This window comes from Podarcis vaucheri, assembly GCF_965113315.1.
Source record: "Podarcis vaucheri genome assembly, chromosome: 12".
Classification (NCBI taxonomy): domain Eukaryota; kingdom Metazoa; phylum Chordata; class Lepidosauria; order Squamata; family Lacertidae; genus Podarcis; species Podarcis vaucheri.
Genome location: NC_138750.1, coordinates 10379382 through 10402690, shown reverse-complemented (window position 1 = coordinate 10402690; position 23309 = coordinate 10379382). Strand labels below are relative to the sequence as shown.

Genomic DNA, 23309 nt, shown 5'->3' with positions numbered 1-23309 from the left:
ATAGGTACTGCTCCAGCAGGAAGGTAAATGGCATTTCCGTGTGCTGCTCTGGTTCGCCAGAAGCGGCTTAGTCATGCTGGCCACATGACCTGGAAGCTGTACGCCGGCTCCCTCGGCTAGTAAAGCGAGATGAGCGCCGCAACCCCAGAGTCGGCCATGACTGGACCTAATAGTCCGGGGTCCCTTTACCTTTACATAAAAGAATAAAACTCATCCAATGAATTAGAAATCCATAGGCCATGAAACATAACTCTAGACCCAGCCCATCCAGTGTCAATTTCATTTTACAATAATAATAATAATAATAATAATAATAATAATAATAATAATAATAATAATTTATTATTTATACCCCGCCCATCTGGCTGGGCTTCCCCAGACACTCTGGGCAGCATCCAAAAAAATATTAAAATACTAAATACTAAAAGCATCCAAAAAAATATTAAAATACTAAAAACATTAAACATTAAAAGCTTCCCTAAACAGGGCTGCCTTCAGATGTCTTCTAAAAGTCTGGTAGTTGTTTTTCTCTTTGACATCTGGTGGGAGGGCATTCCACAGGGCGGGTGCCGCTACCGAGAAGGCCCTCTGCCTGGTTCCCTGTAACTTGGCTTCTCACAGTGAGGAAACCACCAGAAAGCCCTCGGCGCTGGACCTCAGTGTCCGGGCAGAATGATGGGGGTGGAGACGCTCCTTCAGATATACTGGACCGAGGCCGTTTAGGGCTTTAAAGGTCAGCACCAACACTTTGAATTGTGCTCGGAAACGTACTACCAGTCTTCAGTTCATCACATTTCTGTATCAATTTGTGATTTTGTCAGGAAGTCCTGAAACAATCCTCCTTTTTGTAAGTAATTTTTCCTTATATGATGAATGCTTATGCTGTTTTCACCAATATATGCACACTTAGGCACATTCCTCACCCCTCCAATATACCAATTTTTGTACACAATTTTTTTTTGTTTGTTGAAGTGTGTACATTTCAAATAATAGGTAAGTTTTGGTTCATCACATTGTTTGGAGAAGGGCAAGTCAGGAAGAAAGAAAACCATATTTCTCCATTCTGTAGTGGAGAGTGGTGACTGGAACATTGGAAGTCGGTTACAAGTCTTGCCAGCTTGTTCACCAAGCAGAAGTTTGGAAATAGCATGTCATTTGGGGATTGATGTGATACTAGCAACATCCTTGTTTTTAGATGCTTGCCTGTGAGCATTATAGTATGACATGACCACTGAATGATTATTTCCTATCATTAGCTATGCATGTTAATTTTGGGTCATTATGGGTTCGGGTGTTTATGAGAGATGTGTTTATGATTTAAAGTGTGAAGAGGGCAATATTTTCAAGCAGTTTGAGAAGAAGACACCTTCCCCCCAAAAAACCCTCAATATACCACCTCAATACTTCATTCACTTTATTGTGCTCAGTTCTAAAGGTCCTTGCAGAAATATTTAAGATTCTTCATCACAAGATTGGCGGTTCGAATCCCCGCGGCGGGGTGAGCTCCCCTTGCTCGGTCCCTGCTCCTGCCAACCTAGCAGTTCGAAAGCACGTCAAAGTGCAAGTAGATAAATAGGTACCGCTCCGGCGGGAAGGTAAATGGCATTTCTGTGCGCTGCTCTAGTTCGCCAGAAGCGGCTTAGTCATGCTGGCCACATGACCCGGAAGCTGTACACCGGCTCCCTTGGCCAATAAAGCGAGATGAGCGCCGCAACCCCAGAGTCATCCGCAACTGGACCTAATGGTCAGGGGTCCCTTAACCTTTACCTTGAGACTGAACCAAGAAAAGTGCTGCCAGTTGTTACACAAGCCCTTGGTTCTCTGGGGCCATGCTGATTTACCTCGTCCTCTCTGTAACCAGCTCCTGCAGAGCTACAAGATATGGAATACAAGTGTCCATAAAGACTTGGATGCAGCAGACTGAGAAAGGACCTCTCTGCATCAAACTAAGTCGTCTGCCTCCCTGTCACTTGCTTGTGGGACATAAAGGTGACAGAGATGACCAGGGCATAATTTGATACGGAGATGTTTCATCAGAAAAAAAGAGGGGCCACTCAACTGTAGCAATTGCCTTCTCTGGAGTACATTGTTCATAGTCTCCACTCTGGGTAATGTCCTGGGGCAGAATGAAAGCCATAAACACCTGACCATTCATATACACAATATGAACCATGATTATTTTTTCTCAGCCCTCATTGGGCTGTTTTGGGGAAGGAGGGGGTTGCCCTTAGGGATTTTTTAATGCACTTGTGCTCATCCCTCCTTCTTGTTTCTCAGTGTTTCGTATTCTGGCAGCACTTACCCATGGAGACCAATCCATTTGGGTGAATAAGGGCCTGCCCCATCCACCTCAGCCAGTCACCACCTGTGAAATATACGCAGAGTCGAGTGTGGATTTTATGCTCTTTATTCAGCTCATAGTAGTGAGAAATGGAAGTTCCCCCGAAATGTCTGCTGTATATACATTATTTACACAATGGACCCCACGCAATTGGCTAATTCTGGGATTCTCCTGTAGGCCAATCAGGTTGCGGATTCATTTCCACCTGGAGTTGGATTGGGTGGCTCCTGCGGACCAGTCAGACTGCTGCAATCTGGATCCTATTGTTCTAGGACCAATCAGACTGCTGCATTCTGAATCCTATTGTTCTAGGACCAATCAGACCGCTGCATTCTGAATCCTATTGTTCTAGGACCAATTAGACTGCTGCATTCTGAATCCTATTGTTCTAGGACCAATCAGACTGCTGCATATTTTTTTAAATGATATTTATTAGGGGTTTGAAAGCTACAGAAAAAAGAAGAAGAAAAAAAATAGAAAATTATACAAAACAAAACAATACCTTACAATACATCAAAAAAAACCAAAAAGGAAAAAAAATACAGCGAAACAACAAAAAACAAAAGAAAAAGAAAAACATTTTAAAACACATCCAATATTTCCGTGTCTTTACCTTTCATTTACTTGTTTCATCGACCTCCTCACACCTCCCTTTTTTGTATTCTAGTTCAATTAGCTATTTCAGCAAATCCTTTCCATCTTTCTCAATTTTTGTTCTATAATTTATCTTAACAGACTGCTGCATTTTGTATCCAATTCAACTCAGTACATAACAACCTGCATTCTTACTTACAACTAGTCCAGAGAATGGCACTGACTGTCAGTTTCCTCCTCCTTAGTCCCAGTATTGTAAATGTAGAACTCAACAGAGAAGAGGACGGGGACAAACCTAGAATTAGTTGGCTCCACATATCCTTGGCTCTGGCATCCAACAACCGCAGGTCTCCCACCTTGCCAGTCTCAATGGGCAAGAGCCTACCATTGGCACTCAACACTTGATTTTTCTATTTGAGAGAGATTTCCACTAGGCAAAAATGTGCTTTGACCTGGCAGTAGTATCACGTGGAACAGATCTGTGTTATAAACTCTAACTTACAGCCCCAAACCCAAGTTCTATTTTCAAAGGCGCATCAACAACAGAACATTCAGCGTTGCCTTGTTCAGTGTTGTTTTAGTTTGAAATCCTAATGTCAAAGTGAAGAAATATACTTTTAATAGTAAACAAAAACGAGCTGCTTTAAGGAGTGTTTTCCCCCTCTCCTGTCGCAGATCCAGAGCTTTGAGGATGAATCTTCCTGGGGAAATCCTCTTGAAAGCACTTCAGGTGGGTATTAGCAACCATAATTGCTCTATAACTTTTTGCAAATTTGCCGTATGTGAGAGCCTTGGAAATGGAAATGCCAGAGATATGGACTGAGTGGTCAACCAAAAACATTCCCTCACAACCTGATGTCTTTATTCAACATATAAACCCTCCCTGTTTTGAAGGAGAGTTTCATATGGATGGATGGATGGATGGATGGATGGATGGATGGATGGATGGGATTCTTGTAAGAGACAAGTTGTAAATGGGTAGGAGAGTGGGATGGAAGTAAACAAAAGAGATTGCAGGAAGTATCTTCTTTTCAGTAGACTTTGATTGTTGGTGTTCCTAAGATGCGTTTTCTGAGTAATTCTTATTTGCTAGAAGGTAGGAAGTAGAGCCTGAGATTTCATGGTTGAGTTACACCAGAGATATGTGGCTTGCTGTTTGCACCATTAGCCAGTCCACTCTGCTACTAGCTCTGCATTGTTTTTTGTTCTATATAAGCAATGTCATCATCATATTGGTCAACCATTTAGGTCTGCTCTTAGTTGTGTGTTGTGCAAGGTTTCAACTGCACCCAAAGTCTCACGAAAATCTATGTGTGAATTGTGGTAGAACTGGGACCTACATTAGGTACATTGTGGAGGTGTCAAAAGCAAATGTCTAGAGCAGCCTTCAGTTGGCATCATAAAATACCACCAGGTAATAATGTATGGGTTTCATAAGTGCTAGTTACAGCAGTCGGGGCCTGCCTACCACCTTGGGGGGCAGAATCTGAAGAGGTGGTACCTGTACAGGAACCCTGCCCAGTCTGGTTCCCTATAATTCTCACTTCTCACAATGAGGGAACCACCAGAAGGCCCTCAGTGCTGGATCTCAGTGTCTGGGCTGAATGATGGGGGTGGAGACGCTCCTTCAGGTATACAGGACCAAGGCCGTTTAGGGCTTTAAAGGTCAGCACCAACCCTTTGAATTGTGCTCGGAAACGTACTGGGAGCCAATGCAGATGTGGTGGCCAGAGTATTGGAGCCTCAGCTTCAGGATCTGTACTTCCAGTGAGCACTCAGGGCTGATTTCCTTCAGAATGGAGAGGTTTAATCTTCTTGCAGTCCATGGGACTCTCAAGAATCTCCTCCAGCACCATAATTCAAAAGCATCAAGTCTTCGGCTATCAGCCTTCTTTATGGTCCAGCTCTCACTTCCATACATCACTACTGGGAAAACCATGGCTTTCACTATACAGACCTTTGTTGACAAGGTGATCTCTCTGCTTTTTAAGATGCTGTCCAGGTTTTGTCATTGCTTTTCTCCCAAGAAGCAGGCGTCTTTTAATTTCGTGACTGCTGTCACCATCTGCAGTGATCATGGAGAACAAGAAAGTAAAATCTCTCACTGCCTCCATTTCTTCCCCTTCTATTTGCCAGGAGGTGATGGGACCAGTGGCCATGATCTTCTTTTTTTGATGTTGAGCTTCAGACCATATTTTGCGCTCTCCTCTTTCACCCTCATTAAAAGGTTCTTTAATTCCTCCTCACTTTCTGCCATCAAGGTTGTGTCATCTGCATATCTGAGGTTGTTGACATTTCTTCCGGCAATCTTAATTCCATTTTGGGATTCATCCAGCCCAGTATTTATTGCTGTTTTACATTATTTATTATTATTATTTTAAGGCTTCAGGATTTTTTTTATTACTGACGTTTGTATTTATCTGATAGCAATGTTGTATCCTGTATGCCATCTTGCTATATTTTTATGAAAATGCCATCAATATTTATGTCAATAAATATAAATAATAAACTATGAATGAGATGACAAGGTATACCCAGTGCTTTTTTCTGGGGGGACGCATACCCCTAAACATTTTGTGAATCTTAGTTTGGCCTCATTGAGGAGCAGTATTTCAATATGAGTAGGAAAATGAGAGTACCCCTAAACATTTTTTTTGAAGAAAAAAAGTACTTGGGTATACCTATTAGGAAAACATAGTACTGAAATGTAATTCATACTCTATTTTGTTCCTTACCTTTTTTTAAAAAAAAATGTATCTGAAGAAGTGTGCATGCACATGAAAGCTCATACCAATAACAAACTTAGGTAAAGGTAAAGGGACCCCTGACCATTAGGTCCAGTCGTGGCCGACTCTGGGGTTTGCGACGCTCATCTCGCTTTACTGGCCGAGGGAGCCGGCATACAGCTTCCGGGTCATGTGGCCAGCATGACTAAGCTGCTTCTGGCTAACCAAAGCAGCGCACGGATGGGTAGGATGTATACCTTCCCGCCAGAGCGGTACCTATTTATCTACTTGCAATTTGATGTACGTTCGAACTGCTAGGTTGGCAGGAGCAGGGACTGAACAACAGGAGCTCACGCCGTCGCGGGGATTCGAACCGCCGACCTTCTGATCGGCAAGTCCTAGGCTCTGTGGTTTAACCCACAGTGCCACCTGCTGTGTCCCACGATAACAAACTTAGTCTCTAAGGTGCTACTGGAAGGAATTTTTTCATTTTGTTTCCATCATTAAAAAAAAATGTCTCATTTCAAAACAGAGCTTTGAAATGAGATTTTTTTTTGTCCCGAGACTTCAGGTATGAGATCAGTTAATTATTCCAAACAGTCAAGTACTGCACACACACACACGCACCCCACTATAATTCATGTACTTTAAATCTGGCCATATTTATAAGAGTTGGTTAGGGGCACAGACTACTCTGTATGGTAGATCTAACTGAGCATGAAAGAGGAAGATGCAGACTGAGTATTTCGGTTACGTAGACATGATGAAAATACTTTCCAATGTACCTGGGTCCCTTAGCTCTAGGGCCAGGCCTCAGGCCTCATCCAATTGCTCAAAATTTTGCACAACACACCCACACACCCACACTCCTCATGCAGTGAAATACCATTTCTTGGCTGCTGCGAGCTGTTTCTCGTAGCTGTTCCCTTTGCCAGGCATCCTGATGCTCCTTTCGTCTTTCCTTCCCCTTGAGCCGAATGCAGAGACTTAATTCTAAAAGACACTCAAACCCCAAGCATCTCTAGATAACTTCCAAGGAATACCAGAGTGTTTTCGAGCAATTTGTGTGTGTGTGTGTGTGTGTGTTCTACACAAAATATTACAATTTTTATTAGGCAATTTTATCATTGTTATAAATAAGTAATTGTACTGGGGAGAAGGGATAATCCTTATTTAATTAAATTCATCTATACTCCCAGGTTGGCAGCAACCAGACATATGTGAGACTAATACCCACAGCCTGCCTTGTATGCATGCGCAATTAAAAATTCACTCTACAGTAGCACTGGCAGTTTAGTGTTGCTTTTGGCATTTACAAATTCTTTTATTTTGTGACTTTTTTCCCACCATACACATATGCTGGAGCAGATGTTGCTTATTTGTTGTTTATTCAAATCTGTAAGCTCTGGCAGCAAACGCCATTGTTCTGTAATGAAGCTTTGCTCACTGTCCTGTATTAGGAAGGGCCCAGCAAATGTCTGACGGGCACTTAGCTCCCAGCAGGAGGATGTATGCATTTTACCAGCAATTTATACATCCATTTGAGGATCCTGGCTGCAGGGCAGTGCAAAGGAATGGAAAGGCACAGAGCATAGGGAAGATCAGGGCAGCCTGGTTGTAGTAGCCTTGTCTTTTATTTTCACCTAAACTTACCTGGTGTGCAGATGCACGGTTCAGCACCTGGGAACAGAGTTGTTATGGCACACCAGGGCTTTCCCCTTTTCAGCTGGCTTTTGGGGAGGACGTGAAGGTGTCTAAGATAGCATGTGGCTGAAAATTCAGCAGCAGCAACCCTTAATTGTAACAGGTATGGCATTTGTGCGTGTTGGTGTCCATCAACACCAACGCCAGTGTGGTGTAGTGGTTAAGAGCAGTAGTCTCATAATCTGGTGAACCGGGTTCATGTCTCCGCTCCTCCACATGCAACTGCTGGGTGACCTTGGGCCTGTCACACTTCTTTGAAGTCTCTCAGCCCCACTCACCTCACAGAGTGTTTGTTTTGGGGGGGGGAAGGGAAAGGAGAATGTTAGCCGCTTTGAGACTCCTTCGGGTAGTGATAAAGCAGGATATCAAATCCAAACTCTTCTTCTTTGGGCTTGTCCCCCTGCCTCTTCCCCCCTCCACCCCAGACAGCTTTTCCCAAGGGGGCCCTGACCAAAGAAGGAATAGCTGGTCCCCAAACCAGCTCTGCTCATTGCAAGAGCATCCGTTGGCTGAAAAGCCCCCTTTGCAGCCCAAGAGGCAATCAATCAGAGAAAGTAACCACCTCCATCTGGCACACGGTAGCCTGGATACTCACTTCCGCAGCCTTTTGCGATTCATCTTGTCCCAACAAGTGGTGCCAGGGACCAAACCGCACTCGAGTCTTTCCAGCAGCTGGGTACGTTTACCTCCCCAGCCTGCTGAGCTGACATATTAGCTCCCCTGACTTATTGAGTGGCAATGCTTTTAATTATCACACCTTCCCTTCCTCCTCCTCCTCCTCCTTGCGATCTCTTTCACGTACAGTTTGGCACCATGGGAATATCTGCAGAAGGCAATCGGCATTTTTCTTAATTGACTGTGTTCCAATAGTGTGAATCCTGTTTATTATCCTCCCGTAAAGTACATATGGGAACGATTGCTTGATGGCGAGAAAGAGTGCCACAATCATTTCCCTGTTTCTGATGGCGGCGGGCAAGTTGTGTTGGTTTTCACAGATGGTAGTTGCTTGCCAAAAGCTAAAGATGGGCAAAAGGTATTATGTGTGCACTTATTATTTAAAATCTCTCTTCCCCTCCCCCCAGTCACATTTCTTCAAATCACGTCTCTTAAATTTCCTATGAAGTCCTATGGTTCGCATAGTTTATCTGAAAATATCTGCGTGTTGACGAATAATGGGCAGGAATAAATAGAATGATGTTTAATGCATGGTCCTTACCATTTGATAGGATTGGCTATTGGTTTTTCTTTTTAAAAATCTGGTATAAGAGAGAGCACCACAACATTTCATAGTTCCCTGTCTTTCTTTCTTTCCCAGTTGTTACGTCTTGTCCACTTACACCCTTGCCTAATATTTTTGAGCTGTAACATAACCTCATAGAATTATGGGATATAACTGCATTGGCAGATGCAATTGCAATAGGCTGGCGCTAAACACCTGAGAGGCTGAGTATCCCAGGTCACCATCAAACATCTAGAAATAGCAGAGGAATGCCAATTTCCAGTGATTTCCTCATAAGCCTGCCTCCCACCTAGAGCCGGGGTACCAGATGTTTATTGCCACATCTCTGGGAAGGCTGACGTGGAAGAAGGAGAATGCTCCAGCTGGGTAGAAGCAATGAGTGAGAAAAGGGATAAGCGTAGCCCTTCTGCCTGCAGCTTCTCCTCAAGAAATTGGTCCATGTCCTCCTTTCCACCAAGAACCTCAAGATGGTGGTCATGGTTCTCCTCCCCATTTTGTTCTAGCAAGAACCCAGCTCAGGCTAACTGGTTCAAGATCACCTAAAGCAGCCTTTCTCAACCTGTGGTTCCCCAGATGTTGTTGAACTACAACTCCCATCACCCCTAGCTACCAAGGCCAGAGCTCAGGGATGATGGGAGTTGTAGTCCAACAACATCTGGGGACCCACAGGTTGAGAACTGCTGACCTAGAGAGTTCCATGATTGAGTGGGTATTAGAACCCTGGTCTCCTAGGTCCTAGTCTGTCACTGTGACCACTTCACTGATCCCCAGTGAGAGGGTCACAACATAGTTCTCCCTGTGGTTTTTATGGCATGCTCTCATCACCTGTAGAGGCAGCAAGGTAACGACATCAAACATCGATGTAGGGCAGAACCCAATGACTTTTTACTCAGGGTAGACCCATTGAGATTAATGAACACGCTAGCTCTAGGGCTACTTTGAGTAAAACATAGAATCATAGAATAGAATCATAGAGTTGGAAGAGACCACAAGGGCCATCGAGTCCAACCCCCTGCCAAGCAGGAAACACCATCAGAGCACTCCTGACATCTGGTTGTCAAGCCTCTGCTTAAAGACCTCCAAAGAAGGAGACTCCACCACACTCCTTGGCAGCAAATTCCACTGTTGAACAGCTCTTACTGTCAGGAAGTTCTTCCTAATGTTTAGGTGGAATCTTCATTCTTGTAGTTTGGATCCATTGCTCCGTGTCCGCTTCTCTGGAGCAGCAGAAAACAACCTTTCTCCCTCCTCTATGTGACATCCTTTTATATATTTGAACATGGCTATCATATCACCCCTTAACCTCCTCTTCTCCAGGCTAAACATGCCCAGCTCCCTTAGCCGTTCCTCATGAACACCATCCACAACTTCCCCATCTATGGCTGTCCAATGCCAGAGTCACCCAGACCATTGGATGAGGAGGGATAGTGAATGACTGCAGCCAGAGCAAGTCTTACAAACTTATCAAAGGTTCTCTCCCAGTCGTACCTGCAGGTGCCAGGGAGGGATTCATAGAATCATAGAATCTTAGAACTGGGAGGGACCCAAGGGTCATCTAGTCCAACCCCTTGCAATACAAGAATCTAAGCTAAAGCATCCATGACAGATGGCCACCCTATCTCTGCTTAAAATCCGACAAGGAAGGAGAGTCCACCACCTCTAGTGGGAGTCTGTTCCACTGTCAAACAGCTCTTACTGTCAGAAAATTTTTCCGAATGGTTAATTGGAATCTCCTTTCTTGTAACTTGGAGCCATTGACTCGAGTCCTACCCTCCAGAGCAGGAGAAAACAAACATGCTCCCTCTTTCATGTGACAGCCCTTAAGATATTTGAAGATGGCTATCATGTCTCCTCTCAGTTCCCTCGTTTCCAGGCTAAACATACCCAGCTCCTTTATGCACTCCTCATAAGGCTTAGTTTCCAGACCCTTCATCATTTTGGTTGCCCTCCACTGCACACACTCCAGCTTGTTAGCATCCTTCTTAAATTGTGGTGCCCAGAATTGGACGCAGTGTGGTCTGACCAAAGCAGAATAGAGTGGTACTACAGTGGACACTTGGGTGGCGAACGTGATCTGTGCGGGAGGTACGTTCGCAACCCGCAGCATTCGCAACCTGCAGTGCTGCGCCTGCGCAGGTTGCGATCCGGCGCTTCAGCGCATGCGCAAAGTGCGATTTAGCGCTTCTGTGCCTGCACGACCGCCGAAACCCGGAATTAACCTGTTCCAGTACTTCTGGGTTTCAGCATGTCCGTAACCCGAGAAAACACAACCTGAAGCGTCTGTAACCCGAGGTATGACTGTATTTCTTCCCTTGGTCTGGACACCTTACTTCTGTTGATGAACCCGGGACCTTCTGCATGCAAACTACCTCTGCCACTGAACCATCGCCCTTTCCTTAAGTTTGCAGTTTCAGTGGTAGTTATTTAATGCCAACTGCTCCTTCCTACCATCCACTGCTCCTCTGAAACCATCTTCCTTTTTTCTCGTGTTTCATTTACAGTGGTAACTCGGGTTACATATACTTCAGGTTACATACGCTTCAGGTTACAGACTCCGCTAATCCAGAAATAGTACCTCGGGTTAAGAACTTTGCTTCTGGATGAGAACAGAAATTGTGCGGCGGCAGCAGCGGGAGGCCCCATTAGCTAAAGTGGTACTTCATGTTAAGAACAGTTTCAGGTTAAGAAGAGACCTCCAGAACAAATTAAGTACTTAACCCGAGGTACCACTGTACATTACAGCCTTCAGAACCTTTTCACTCTGTTCACCAAATACTCTTCATGTTACAGTCTTCAACACTATCATCAAGTGATGGCTTTAGAAGGAAACAAATGTGTATGCCGTCTCTCTGTGTGTATGAAAAAGTCTACCGCCTAATCTAGGCAGAGAGGTTAACTGCATCGCTGAGCATCGTAACAAAGATTTAGGTGTTACAATGCACTGGGAATTTGCCAGCCTTAAGTCTGATGTGGAAGAGGTCTGCATCGTGTCCAAATGAATTCATGTGTGACTCTCCTAATGTCACTGGCAGCCTGCCATGGGTCCCAGGGTCCCTCTACCACATTACCATGCTGTTTTGCTCGCTAGTAAAAATGAGCATGTCACATTGTCACTCAATGATACTGAGCTTCCAACTTTGCCTTCCCCTCCCCTCGCCTGCAAATAATCCCTGGCCACCTTGCTACCATCCCGGTTGCCTCATGTTGGGAAAGTGAGGGGAAAGATGTGGCCGGGGATGCTCACAAAATCCTAAAGAGTTGAAGTGCTTTGGGGACAGCCTCGAGCTAATCTCAGACGTCGCTTTTCCTCTGCGGCAGGAGATTGACGTATCAGCCTCTTTGCAGAGCTCAGTTGAGGTCTGGCTTAGATGAAATCAAGATAAAAGGAACCGCCGTCTCAAATATTAATCACCTTCCTTGACTAAGAGCATAAGAAGAGGCAGATTGGATCAGACAAGCAGTCTGCCTGATCCAACATCCAGTTTCCATAGTGGCCAACTGGCCAGGCTAGAAGGTCTCTGGTCTTCAGTCTCTGGTCTTCCGTGGCATGTGGCCCCTGAATCCTGAAGGCTGCATATGGTCATCCTGGCTGATAGCCAATGATAGCCTTATTCTATGCAACAGGAGTGGGGAATCTGTGGCCCACCAAATGTTCCGGGGCTGCATTTCCCATCAGCCCCAGCCAGCAGAAGCAGTAGGGGTGGTGTGTGGTAGTCACAGCTTAGCCACCCATCATCATCATCATCATCATCATCAAATTTATATACTGACCTTCACAGACCTGCGAATCTCAGGGCAGTTCACCACACAAAATTCCAATATAAAAGCACAAAATGCCCGATAAAAACGAGAACGAGAACTGAACAAACCAAACACTGCCCGCTGTCCCTTCCCATAAGCACATTTAAAAGGGCATTAGAGGTCAAGCAGCTAAATGCCTGGTTGAAGAGGAAGGTTTTCGCCTAAAGATGTATAAGGAAGGCGCCAGAACCTCCCTATGGAGAGCATCTCCCAAATGGGGAGCCACCACAGAAAAGGCCCTTTTTCGTGTTGTCACCCTCCGGACCTCATGTGGAGGAGGAACATGAAGAAAAGCCTCTGATGATTCTTGCAGAGTCTGGGATGGTTTATATGGGGAAAGGAGGTCCTTGTGGTATTGTGGTTCTGAGCCATTTAAGGCTTTATAGGTCAAAACCAGTGCTTTGAACTGGGCCCAGAAACTAATAGGCAGCCTGCACAGTCGGGCCAGGATCATACCAAATCAAACCATTGGTCTAGTTAGCTCAGTCCTGTGTGCACTGACTGGTAGGAATTCTTTGGGGTTTCAGGCAGGAGTCTTTACCTGCCCTGCTTGGAAATTCCATGGATTGAAGCTGGGACAAGGCATAGATCCAGTCCCTGAGCTGTGGCACTGGCACAGCAGTTTACTTGTGTGTAAAAAGTGAATGCAACACATGAACTGGCTCTTATGTTTCGCTGGAACACAATGAAATGACAGCAGATTGCACTGTATCTCTATGACAAAAGCCAACCATCCCTGCTTGAGAGTCTTGAATTGTGCAGTGCTGTAGCACCCGTGGCCTACTGTGGCCGCACCAAACTTTCTGAGGTTCATTCTCACATGCACATTGGACGTATAGAAGCAGATGCATGGACTCATCTGTCTCTTCACTCATTGAATGATCAGCCTGATGACTGGGGAGTGGCGATTTGCGTTGCCTAACCCAGTACAGTGGTACCTCGGGTTAAGTACTTAATTCGTTCTGGAGGTCCATTCTTAACCTGAAACTGTTCTTAACCTGAAGCACCACCTTAGCTAATGGGGCCTCACACTGCTGCTGCGCCGCCAGAGCATGATTTCTGTTCTTAACCTGAAGCACTATTTCTGGGTTAGCAGAGTCTGTAACCTGAAGCGTATGTAACCTGAAGCGTATGTAACCTGGAGCATATGTAACCCTGTTGGGTTGGAATAACGACAGATAACCCAACATAACCCGAGGTATCACTGTACCGTGTCTACTTTACAATTTATTTATTTATTTTGCTGTTGCTGCCAAAATGGGGAGGATGGAGAAATTTGCTGGTGGGGAAAAATTAGACTCCCCCCCACCCCACCCCACCCCCTGGGGTTAGCCACCTGGGCTGTAACATAATGTTGCTTCGCCCTGTCTTTTCTACAGTTGACAGTGAATAGTCTCTTCCTTCCATGAAGACTTTTCAGTTGTGGAATCCCCAACAACCCCAGTTCTCCCAGAACCGTTTTTATCCCGCTTCCATCTCTTGGAAGCTGCGGGGGGTGAAGGTCTGCCGCAGCAGCAATGACATCTCTGCACTTCCAAACACTCACAGCTTTGTGTCTCATTTCATTAGAACTCGACACAGATGTCAGCCGGCTTTTTCACTGTTTGGCAAGGATTAGGAACTGGACTAAAGCCAGTTAGTGAGATGAAGATAATATGAACAACTGGGAAGGCAGAACACTGTGAGAACCTGACAAAGATGTATTACATACAGGAAATGGTCCAAAGTCATCTTTTAAGGTGGTTTGGGAGCTTGGGGTTCTGTGGATAACCTCCCCATTATATTGGAACCAGTGGCAAAAATATGTTAAGATGCTTCCAATCCTTCTAAAATGGCTTTTGCCTCTGAGATACAGAATCCAAACTGGTCAAGGTCACTGCAGGTGCTTTTTGAAAGACCCTCGATTCCTCCCACCCTGAACTGTATTTATCTTAGCCCTGCACCAGCACTGTAGCATCCTATCCAATCTGCACAAGAGGGTGGGGAGCGAGATAGACAGCAACGCAGTGGGGGTCATAGTTATTATTTTTGCTGCTGTTGTTGCTGTTTATTCCAGTACTTCTGGGTTTCAACATGCCCGTAACCCAAGAAAACACAACCTGAAGCGTCTGTAACCTGAGGTATGACTGTATTTCTTCCCTTGGTCTGGACACCTTACTTCTGTTGATGAACCTGAGACCTTCTGCATGCAAAGTACCTCTACCACTGAACCATCGCCCTTTCCTTAAGTTTGCAGCTTCAGTGGTCGCTATTTAATGCCAACCGCTCCTTCCTACCATCCACTGCTCCTCTGAAACATTCTTCCTTTTTTCTCATGTTTCATTTACATTACAGCCTTCAGGACCTTTTCACTCTGTTCACCAAATACTCTTCATGTTACAGTCTTCAACACGATCATCAAGTGACGGCTTTAGAAGGAAACAAATGTGTATGCCGTCTCTCTGTGTGTATGAAAAAGTCTACCACCTAATCTAGGCAGAGAGGTTAACTGCATCGCTGAGCATCGTAACAAAGATTTAGGTGTTACAATGCCCTGGGAATTTGCCAGCCTTAAGTCTGATGTGGAAAAGGTCTCCATCCTGTCCAAATGAATTCATGTGTGACTCTACTATGTCACCCTTTACTCTAAGGTCCCAGGATGGGTTGCAGCATTAAGACACAGCATTCCTAATATAATTATACAATTTTATATACCGTAATTTTACAATAATTATTATGTTATTTTATATTATATAATTATATAATTGTTAACTCTTCATTTTAAAAAGAGGACACTTGCAGTAGTTTCTACGGCTCTGAACACTGACAAACGCCAGTCTAGCATCCAGGCAGCTATTCTCTGGCCTGTACTCTAGCCAGCAGTTGCAGCAACCACTGAATGAATGAATGAATCTTTATTTTAGTCAAGTAACCTTTATTGGCATCACATAAGAACATTCAGAGTACATTCAGAATACATAAGCCAGTGTGATCTCGTCGCCACCCCAACGGCACAGTCACCCCCCAAAGAGCAGAAGAGGTGAGCAATCTGCCCCATCTCTGTGGGTTTCCAGCAAGGGCAGGATCCTGTAGCATAAATCCAATAGAGGAACTTAGCTACTGTCTTGGTGAGCTCCTGGTCTCTCCCCTGTATTAAGAAGTGCATAACCTCCTTCTCTGGTTTCCATGTTGGAATACATAGATGGTCTAGAAACTGTTGGCGGAGATCATCATACGTTTTACATTTAAGGGCCATGTGAGCTAGAGTTTCCACCAGGCGGGCATCACATGGGCAGATCCTATCTCCTTCTGCCAAACCCACAAACCTACCCCAAAGGAGGTTAGAAGGATTAGAATTGAACCTAGCCAGCGAAAAGGCCCTTCTTTCTTGCGGATTATACAAATCTTTATTTGCGTCAGCCATCGGTCATAGCAATAAAATGACAATACGATATACATATAAAAAGTAAATTATATAAAATACATTTTAGGGTTTTGAATCAATAGTCCAATTATTCTGATTGCCCCAGCTAAAAACCTTGCAACCTTTGCTGTCACCTACTGATCTTGATCTGCCAAGAGAAAGGGCACTGTTTGGTCACTTTCCTCTCCCAACTTTCAGTTTTTCTTTCCATCTGGAGTGTTTGTGGAAGAATTCATAATACATGGTATGTATCTGCCCCTCTGCAAATTTTGGGCTTTCCTTCAGCATTCTGATACCTCTCTCTTGTTTTTCAGTTGGCTCTGTTTCAACTCCGTTTCTATCAGCCCTCACACACCTGAGTTTGCCATTAGATGGAGTGCTATTTGACAATTGCATACCTATGCTAGCCACCATTTGTCAATACTTGGATGCAGATATACAACGACAATTATAGTTGACATCCGTCTTGTGATGCAATTGTATTGACAACTCATTCCTTGGGCCAGTTTAATTTCTAATTTCTATTCCAGAATTCCAATGCTGAATTTTTAGATCGGATCTCGATTTTGACATTGGGAAGTTCCACATATTTCAGAGCTTTGCAAAATGTCATTTAGGCATTATTACAAAGAATAGTAGTAAAGAAACAAAACTTGAGCAGTTGGGTACAAAATCCCCTGGGCTTCATTAATTTGATGTTAGTTGGTTTAAACCACTTTAATGCCTAGGTTGAGGGGAAGTTCTGTTTTGTTCACATATTAATGCAAAGCTACCTAATCCACACTTACAAACCAGAATTCCAAAATTCACACATCTCTGAATTTTGCGATGCAATTCTCCAAGCAAACAATTTGTGCAAACATGCATATGTTAGGGAAATAGTTGCATTAAAATTCATATATTAGAAAACAGTATTAAAAAATGCATTATATTAGGGGAAATTGCTCACAAAGATTATTAGCCAAACCTGCATACAAAACTGTGTTTGCAAGCAGAAATTTGCACTAGAACGCTGACAAATTTTCAAGAGGAAATTTGCAAATTATTGTGGATTGGAAAAGGGAGAAAATGAGAGAAGCAAAATTGAACAATCTTTCCATGCTAAAGTGTTTAATTTAACACTGCACTGTCTACTGTGGTGCGTCAGTTCCTCCACCAGTCCATGATAACACACACTGAGTACATTGTCTTCCACCTTAATATGTTTTGCAATTTAGTGGTATATAAATACTTTTATAAATAAATAAATAAAATGTGCGGTTTTCTCAGATGTGAATCCAGCCAAGTTCAGTGAGTTTTGCTCTTAAATATGCATGCATCTGATTGCAGCCTTAGTCTTTAATTTTTTGGTTCCATTGCTATTCCTGCATTCAAAAGGAACAGAGGCGTTGTAAAAGAGTTTATCTGAGTGTTCACGTATTTCAAGTTTTACACTGGAGGTTTGTCTGCTGCTGCCACCTACTGGTCATTTTAAGGTTTGAAGTCAAGGTTTTTAAATTGATCCGTTACGTTGATTTCCTTGGTCTGTTGCATTTGGTAGACTAGCATGGCCTAAATTAGTTTTGCAGCTTTTATATGTCAGAGGAATTCTGCTGATCTTTTTGGGAATATGATTTTGCTGAGGAAAAGCAAACTCTGTAAGGCTTTAAATCTCAAGCATCTCGTCAGAAGCAAAGTGTTTATTAAATTCAAAAAATAGGTTTATACCTGAATATAACCAGCTAGGGCAATTTTCTACCAGGATTATTAATTTCCCAAAGAGACAGCAATGTGGGCACAACTGCATGTGCACCTACACAGAAGTAAGTCCCTCAGAATTCAGTGAGACTACTCTCATGTAAATCTGCATAGTCCAAAAGTTCCTTGATGAAAACATGTCTGTTGTTTGAAATACCTTGGACCCTATTTTTCCAGTAAATTTTATTTCTACACCATCTTTGTGATCGGTTGCCTTTGTTTTTAAAGTGAAGATGTGTGTCCTTCTTTGGTATTTGCCTTAGCTTTGCTTTAGCAGCAGCAGTTAAAATTAGCACGTAATTTATTAGCGTTACTATCGTGATCTTTTCTTTTACAGCCTTCCTTATGCCCTGTAACAAAAAAAGTTATGTAATTGTATTTACCTCTGCTGCTGTGGCCTTTGGACATCTGGAATTAATAATAAACCTGAAGCAGATTCACAGAGCACGACAGCAGAATGACTTCTTAGCAAGATCAATGTACGACTTTTTAAAAATGTAAAGTGTCAGGGAACTGACATCGGAGCCTGAGGCGGAGGGAAGGCTCTCAAATGATGCTGGAGAAGGGCCCAGCAGGGAGAGAGGCAGTTCAGCAGATGGGGAAGCAAATCAGTGCAACACCAGGGATATAGAGGGGCTGATGGGGGAATCATAGAATCATAGAATCATAGAGTTGGAAGAGACCACAAGGGCCATCGAGTCCAACCCCCTGCCAAGCAGAATCGGCGAGAGGGCTCCAGGACTCTTCACCGGACACCAGCGGGGAGAGCACGGGTCCTCCGCTACCCACGCCCTCCCTGCGCAGAAGACTTCCGCGCAGGGAGAGTAGGAGGAGACTGGGTGTCAAACAACTTTTATGTTGGAAAAGATTTAAGAAACGCCCACTGACGGATTCTGCTAGCGACTGAGGCAGCCACGAAGTGACGGGCTGTCCAGACTGAAAGGTTTAACAAGGCAACATAGCCAGGAGTGGCAGCAACTTACGCACGAGCAACCCCATACCCATTACATAAAGCTTCAAAGGGAACGTCGCACTTGAAGAAGAGTCAGCGGTGGTAAATAGCTAGAGTTTAGCATGTGTGGGTCCCATGCATGTCCACCTCCTCATTTATGGAATGGTCTAGGGTTGCCCGGCTTCAGTCTAGTGATGGAATCTATTGTTTAAAAGTTGCAGGGCACTGTGTGTTTGTGAAGCCTATTCTGGTCTGGCAGAAGTGTCCATTATGAATACAGCAGCATAGAGGGTACCACTCTTCTTTGGGGTCACTCCTTTAACATTTAAAACATTGCTGTGTGAATTGTGTTCTTAATGTTGTGCGGCTCCCTGGGATCTTTGGATCAAGGGTGGTGTACAAATTGAATGAAAATACAGTGGTGCCTCGCAAGACGAAAAGAATGCGTTCCGCGAGTCTCTTCGTCTTGCGGTTTTTTCGTCTTGCGAAGCAAGCCCATTAGCAGCTTACCGGATTAGCGCTATTAGTGGCTTAGCGGGCTTAGCGGATCAGCTGATAAGCGGCTTAGCGGCTTAGCGGATCAGCTGTTAAGCGGCTTAGTGGCTTAGGATCAGCTGATAAGCAGCTTAGCGGCTTGGGAAAAGGGGGGGGAGGAAAAAACCCCGCAGGAACTCGCAAGACATTTTCATCTTGCGAAGCAAGCCCATAGGAAATTCATTTTGCGAAGCACCTCCAAAATGGAAAACTCTTTCGTCTAGCGGGTTTTCCGTCTTGCGAGGTATTCATCTTGCGGGGCACCACTGTACATACATACATACACACATACCTGCTAAGCACCTACTTGAATGAGGCCAATCTGACTAGGTGATGACACAGGATCAACAACTGGAAGGTAAGGAGGTGCTGTGGATAACAGGTCTCACCCGTGTGACGTTGGACTAATAATAATAATAATAATAATAATAATAATAATAATAATAATAATAATAATTTATTATTTATTATTTATACCCTGTCCATCTGGCTGGGCCTCCCCAGCCACTCTGGGCGGCTTCCAAAAAATATATATTAAAATACTGTAATACAACAAACATTAAAAGCTTCCCTAATAATAATAATAATAAATTTTATTTATACCCCGCCCTCCCTGGCCAGAGCCAGGCTCAGGGCAGCTAACAACAATAAAATTACAGTAAAAACATAATGGGGGGGGCAATTTAAAATACAGGTTGAAATGCAATTTAAAATGCAGCCTCATCAAAACCATAATGGGAGGGAAACAAAAGGGTCAGACTGAGTCCAAACCAAAGGCCAGGCGGAACAGCTCTGTCTTGCAGGCCCTGCAGAAAGATGTCAAGTCCTGCAGGGCCCTAGTCTCTTGTGACAGAGCATTCCACCAAGTCGGGGCCAGTACTGAAAAGGCCCTGGCCCTAGTTGCGACTGATCTAACCACCTTTCGACCTGGGACCTCCAAAATGTTGTCATTTGTGGACCTTAAGGTCCTCTGCGGGGCATACCAGGAGAGGCAGTCCCGTAGGTATGTGGGTCCTAGACCACATAGGGCTTTAAAGGTCAAAACCAGCACCATTGTAGCAGCATTATGGGATGAATCTGCAGAAATGTGGCTCCTCTGGCACCTCTGGAAGAATACATGCCTGCACAACCTGCCTTCATCCTACATGCATAGCCATTGGAAGAGTCTGGTTGCATACAAACTGCATATTCATAAGCACTGTACATGCCTGTGGCATTTGCCCGTTCATTTAGAAAATGTTTGAACGGGGGGGAGAGATAGGGTTAAAAATATAGACCAATAGGAAAGCTGGAGGCGGAGCCTACCTGTGTATAAAAGGGCTTAGCCCGAGGTTTGAGTTAGTTGTTGGTGGGAGTTGTTGGTGGGTAGTTGGTTGGTTTCAGTGGGTTGGCTGGTTGGGAAAGGCAGTTGGAAATACAGTGGTGCCTCGCAAGACGAAATTAATCTGTTCCGTGAGTCTCTTCGTCTAGCGGGTTTTTTTTTGTCTTGCGAAGCAACCCTATTAGCGGCTTAGCGCTATTAAAGGCTTAGCGGCTATTAAAGACTTAGCGGATTAGCGGCTAAAAGGCTATTGGCGGCTTAGAAAAAGGGGGGAGCGGGGAAAAATCGGAACACTCGCAAGACGTTTTCGTCTTGCAAAGCAACCCCATAGGGAAAATCGTCTTGCGAAGCAGCTCAAAATCGGAAAACCCTTTCGTCTAGCGGGTTTTCCGTCTTGCGAGGCATTCGTCTTGCGGGGCACCACTGTAGAGAGGCAGTTAGGGTGAAGGACCCTTCCTTTGTTTTGTTTTGTTTTGTTTTGTTTTGTTTTGTTTTGTTTTGTTTTGTTTTTTTCTGGGATCCTTGGAACAATCAGGGAGTTGCTTCAAAGAGTCAAAATGACAGCAGTAACCGAATCGTTTATTTTGTCATGACAAAAATGGTACAGACAAGCGTTTACCCGATGTCTGCCCCCGAATTCTGAGCTAGCCAGCTTTTTATACATTTGCAGAATACAATACCACCTGATTTATTGTAAACCACCTGATTTATGGGAAATCGAAAGTTATAGCAAGTTCCTATTACCATGTAAGGTCTTGACTCCTTCCTGCCATGGCCCCACTACACCACGGCCATGTGCATTCCTGAGTTTGCTTATCTCTTTACAACCTTGAATAATAGACATTTGAGCCTGTTCCATCAATGCCAGCCTTGTTCTCCTGCCGGACCTCTCCTTTCTCAGAAAGGCCTTTGGGGGGGTTGCTATGGCCCTACAAGGGCAGTTGGTTCTTGAGTGAGAGGAGGTAGAAGAGATAGAGAGGGAAAAATAAGACTAAGAAAGTAAAGAGCAACAACGTTTGGAATGCCGGAAAGGTTTGTTTGTGTCTGAAATAAAATACACTCTTCTTTATTAATTGAGAACCTGACTGAGGCTGAAGTGATTTTACCGGGGAGGACCTGGTTGGTGGCAGCGGATGAGTGGTGTACGGGTCAATAGTCTGTGAGACGACTGGGGGCTCCATACGAACGCCACATTGCCCCACCCCCTTTTGGCAGTATCCCTGATTGCTTGGACAGAGCCTAGGCACAGTTTGTACTTAGGTATAGGCTTTTTCTCAAGCTATGCATTGAGAGAGAGGCATGAGCAGGCCCAGTCATCCTTCCCTTATTATCTCCCTCTTTCTTCAGGCTGGCCCTCCTCCGTTCCTATCTGGTGCTAGGGACAAACAAAGGAACACACTCTGGTGATTGCCCATGGACATACCCAAGATAATATGCTCCAACTTTAGAACTAAAATAAATAACACAGAACTGGAAAACATCTCTCTCTCTCTCTCTCTCTCTCTCTCTCTCTCTCTTGGCTGTCATGAGCAGCAGATGCTGAAATCACCTGAAATAAAGGCTGAAATAAAATTCTCCAGTCGTCATTTCGGTTACATACTTTACTTCTCACCCTTATTTTTCTAATTATAGATGTGACAAGAACAAACAGTTGCCAGTCTGACAGCAGTGGATTTCTGGAAGATCCTTCAGAGCCCTTACCTCTCCAGGTGAGTGGGGACCAAGCAGCCTAAACCTAAAAAAAGATCACATTGTAATTTGGAACAAGGGTGTTCTGCTGATCGTGAGGCGGGCTTCCTTGTTGACATGCTAAATCCAGTTTCGGATGTCCATGAGAAATATATCACTTCTCGATTGCAGGAATTTTCAGCAGCTATTTTCTGACTGATAAAAGTGCCTGCCTGGATATCACTTCTCGATTGCAGGAATTTTCAGCAGCTATTTTCTAAGTTCTAAGCCACGGGTAGGCAAACTAAGGCCTGGGGGCCGGATGTGGCCCAATCACCTTCTAAATCCGGCCCACACATGGTCTGGGAATCAGTGTGTTTTTACATGAGTAGAATGTGTGCTTTTATTTAAAATGCATCTCTGGGTTATTTGTGGGGCATAGGAATTTGTTCATTTTTCCCCCCTCCAAAATATAGTCTGGCCCACCACAAGGTCTGAGGGACAGTGGACCGGCCCCCTGCTGGAAAAGTTTGCTGACCCTTGTTCTAAGCCTAAATTTCAGGTGTGTTGGTGGTGCCCATGCTAATCTTCTGAGTGAGTTTCTTCTTCGCAGCTGAAGGCATATGCCAACTGCAACACACACAGCACAATCCTAGACATGTTTACTCAGAAGTCAGCCCATAAGCTCAATGGGAATCACTACATTCCAGGAATGCAGGATCCCTCCAGCTGCATGATTCTTTGATTCTACATGGACTCAGAAATAAGTCTAACTGATTTCAGTGGAGCTTACTTCCAGGCTGGAGTCCTAAACACCCTAGGAGGTACACCCCATAAACACAGTGGAGATTACTTCTGAATAAGCAGTTACAGGGTTGTGTGATTAGAAGAATAGGCCAAAGCCTTCCAATTCCACTGGCCTTCTACTGTTTGTGAGAAGCTGGGAGTAGGGATGCATGAATCTGTCAATTTGTTTCCCATTTCCCCAATTTTAAGTTCAATTTACCAACATTCTCATATCTGGATGTGATTTTTTTAAAAAATCAACAGAATTTTAGTACGTATGTCTCTTGACAGACACACATAGTTGTGTGCAGTTTTGCCTACTATATACAGTTCCCCCAAACAATTCCCCCTAATATTTTGCCATTTTGTATGTTGTTTTCATATATGCATTTTTGTGCACACTCCCCTCATACAGACAGTTTTGTACCCTTTCATACGCTTAAATAAAAATAACTTTCAAAAAGCTAAAGTAAGCAATTGTGCTGGAAAAAATGGGTTGGAT

The 23309-nt window shown here is 44.2% G+C and overlaps 1 protein-coding gene across 2 annotated transcripts in view; it reads left to right on the top strand.

Moving 5' to 3' along the window:
* Positions 1-23309, top strand: part of ITPRID1 (ITPR interacting domain containing 1) — a 65370-nt gene that overhangs the window by 29468 nt on the left and 12593 nt on the right. For both annotated transcript variants that reach the window (XM_082192758.1, XM_082192757.1), the window contains exons 9-10: positions 3611-3665; positions 21986-22062. In XM_082192758.1, coding sequence (XP_082048884.1) covers positions 3611-3665; positions 21986-22062 — 132 coding nt within the window. The remainder of the gene's footprint in view (positions 1-3610; positions 3666-21985; positions 22063-23309) is intronic.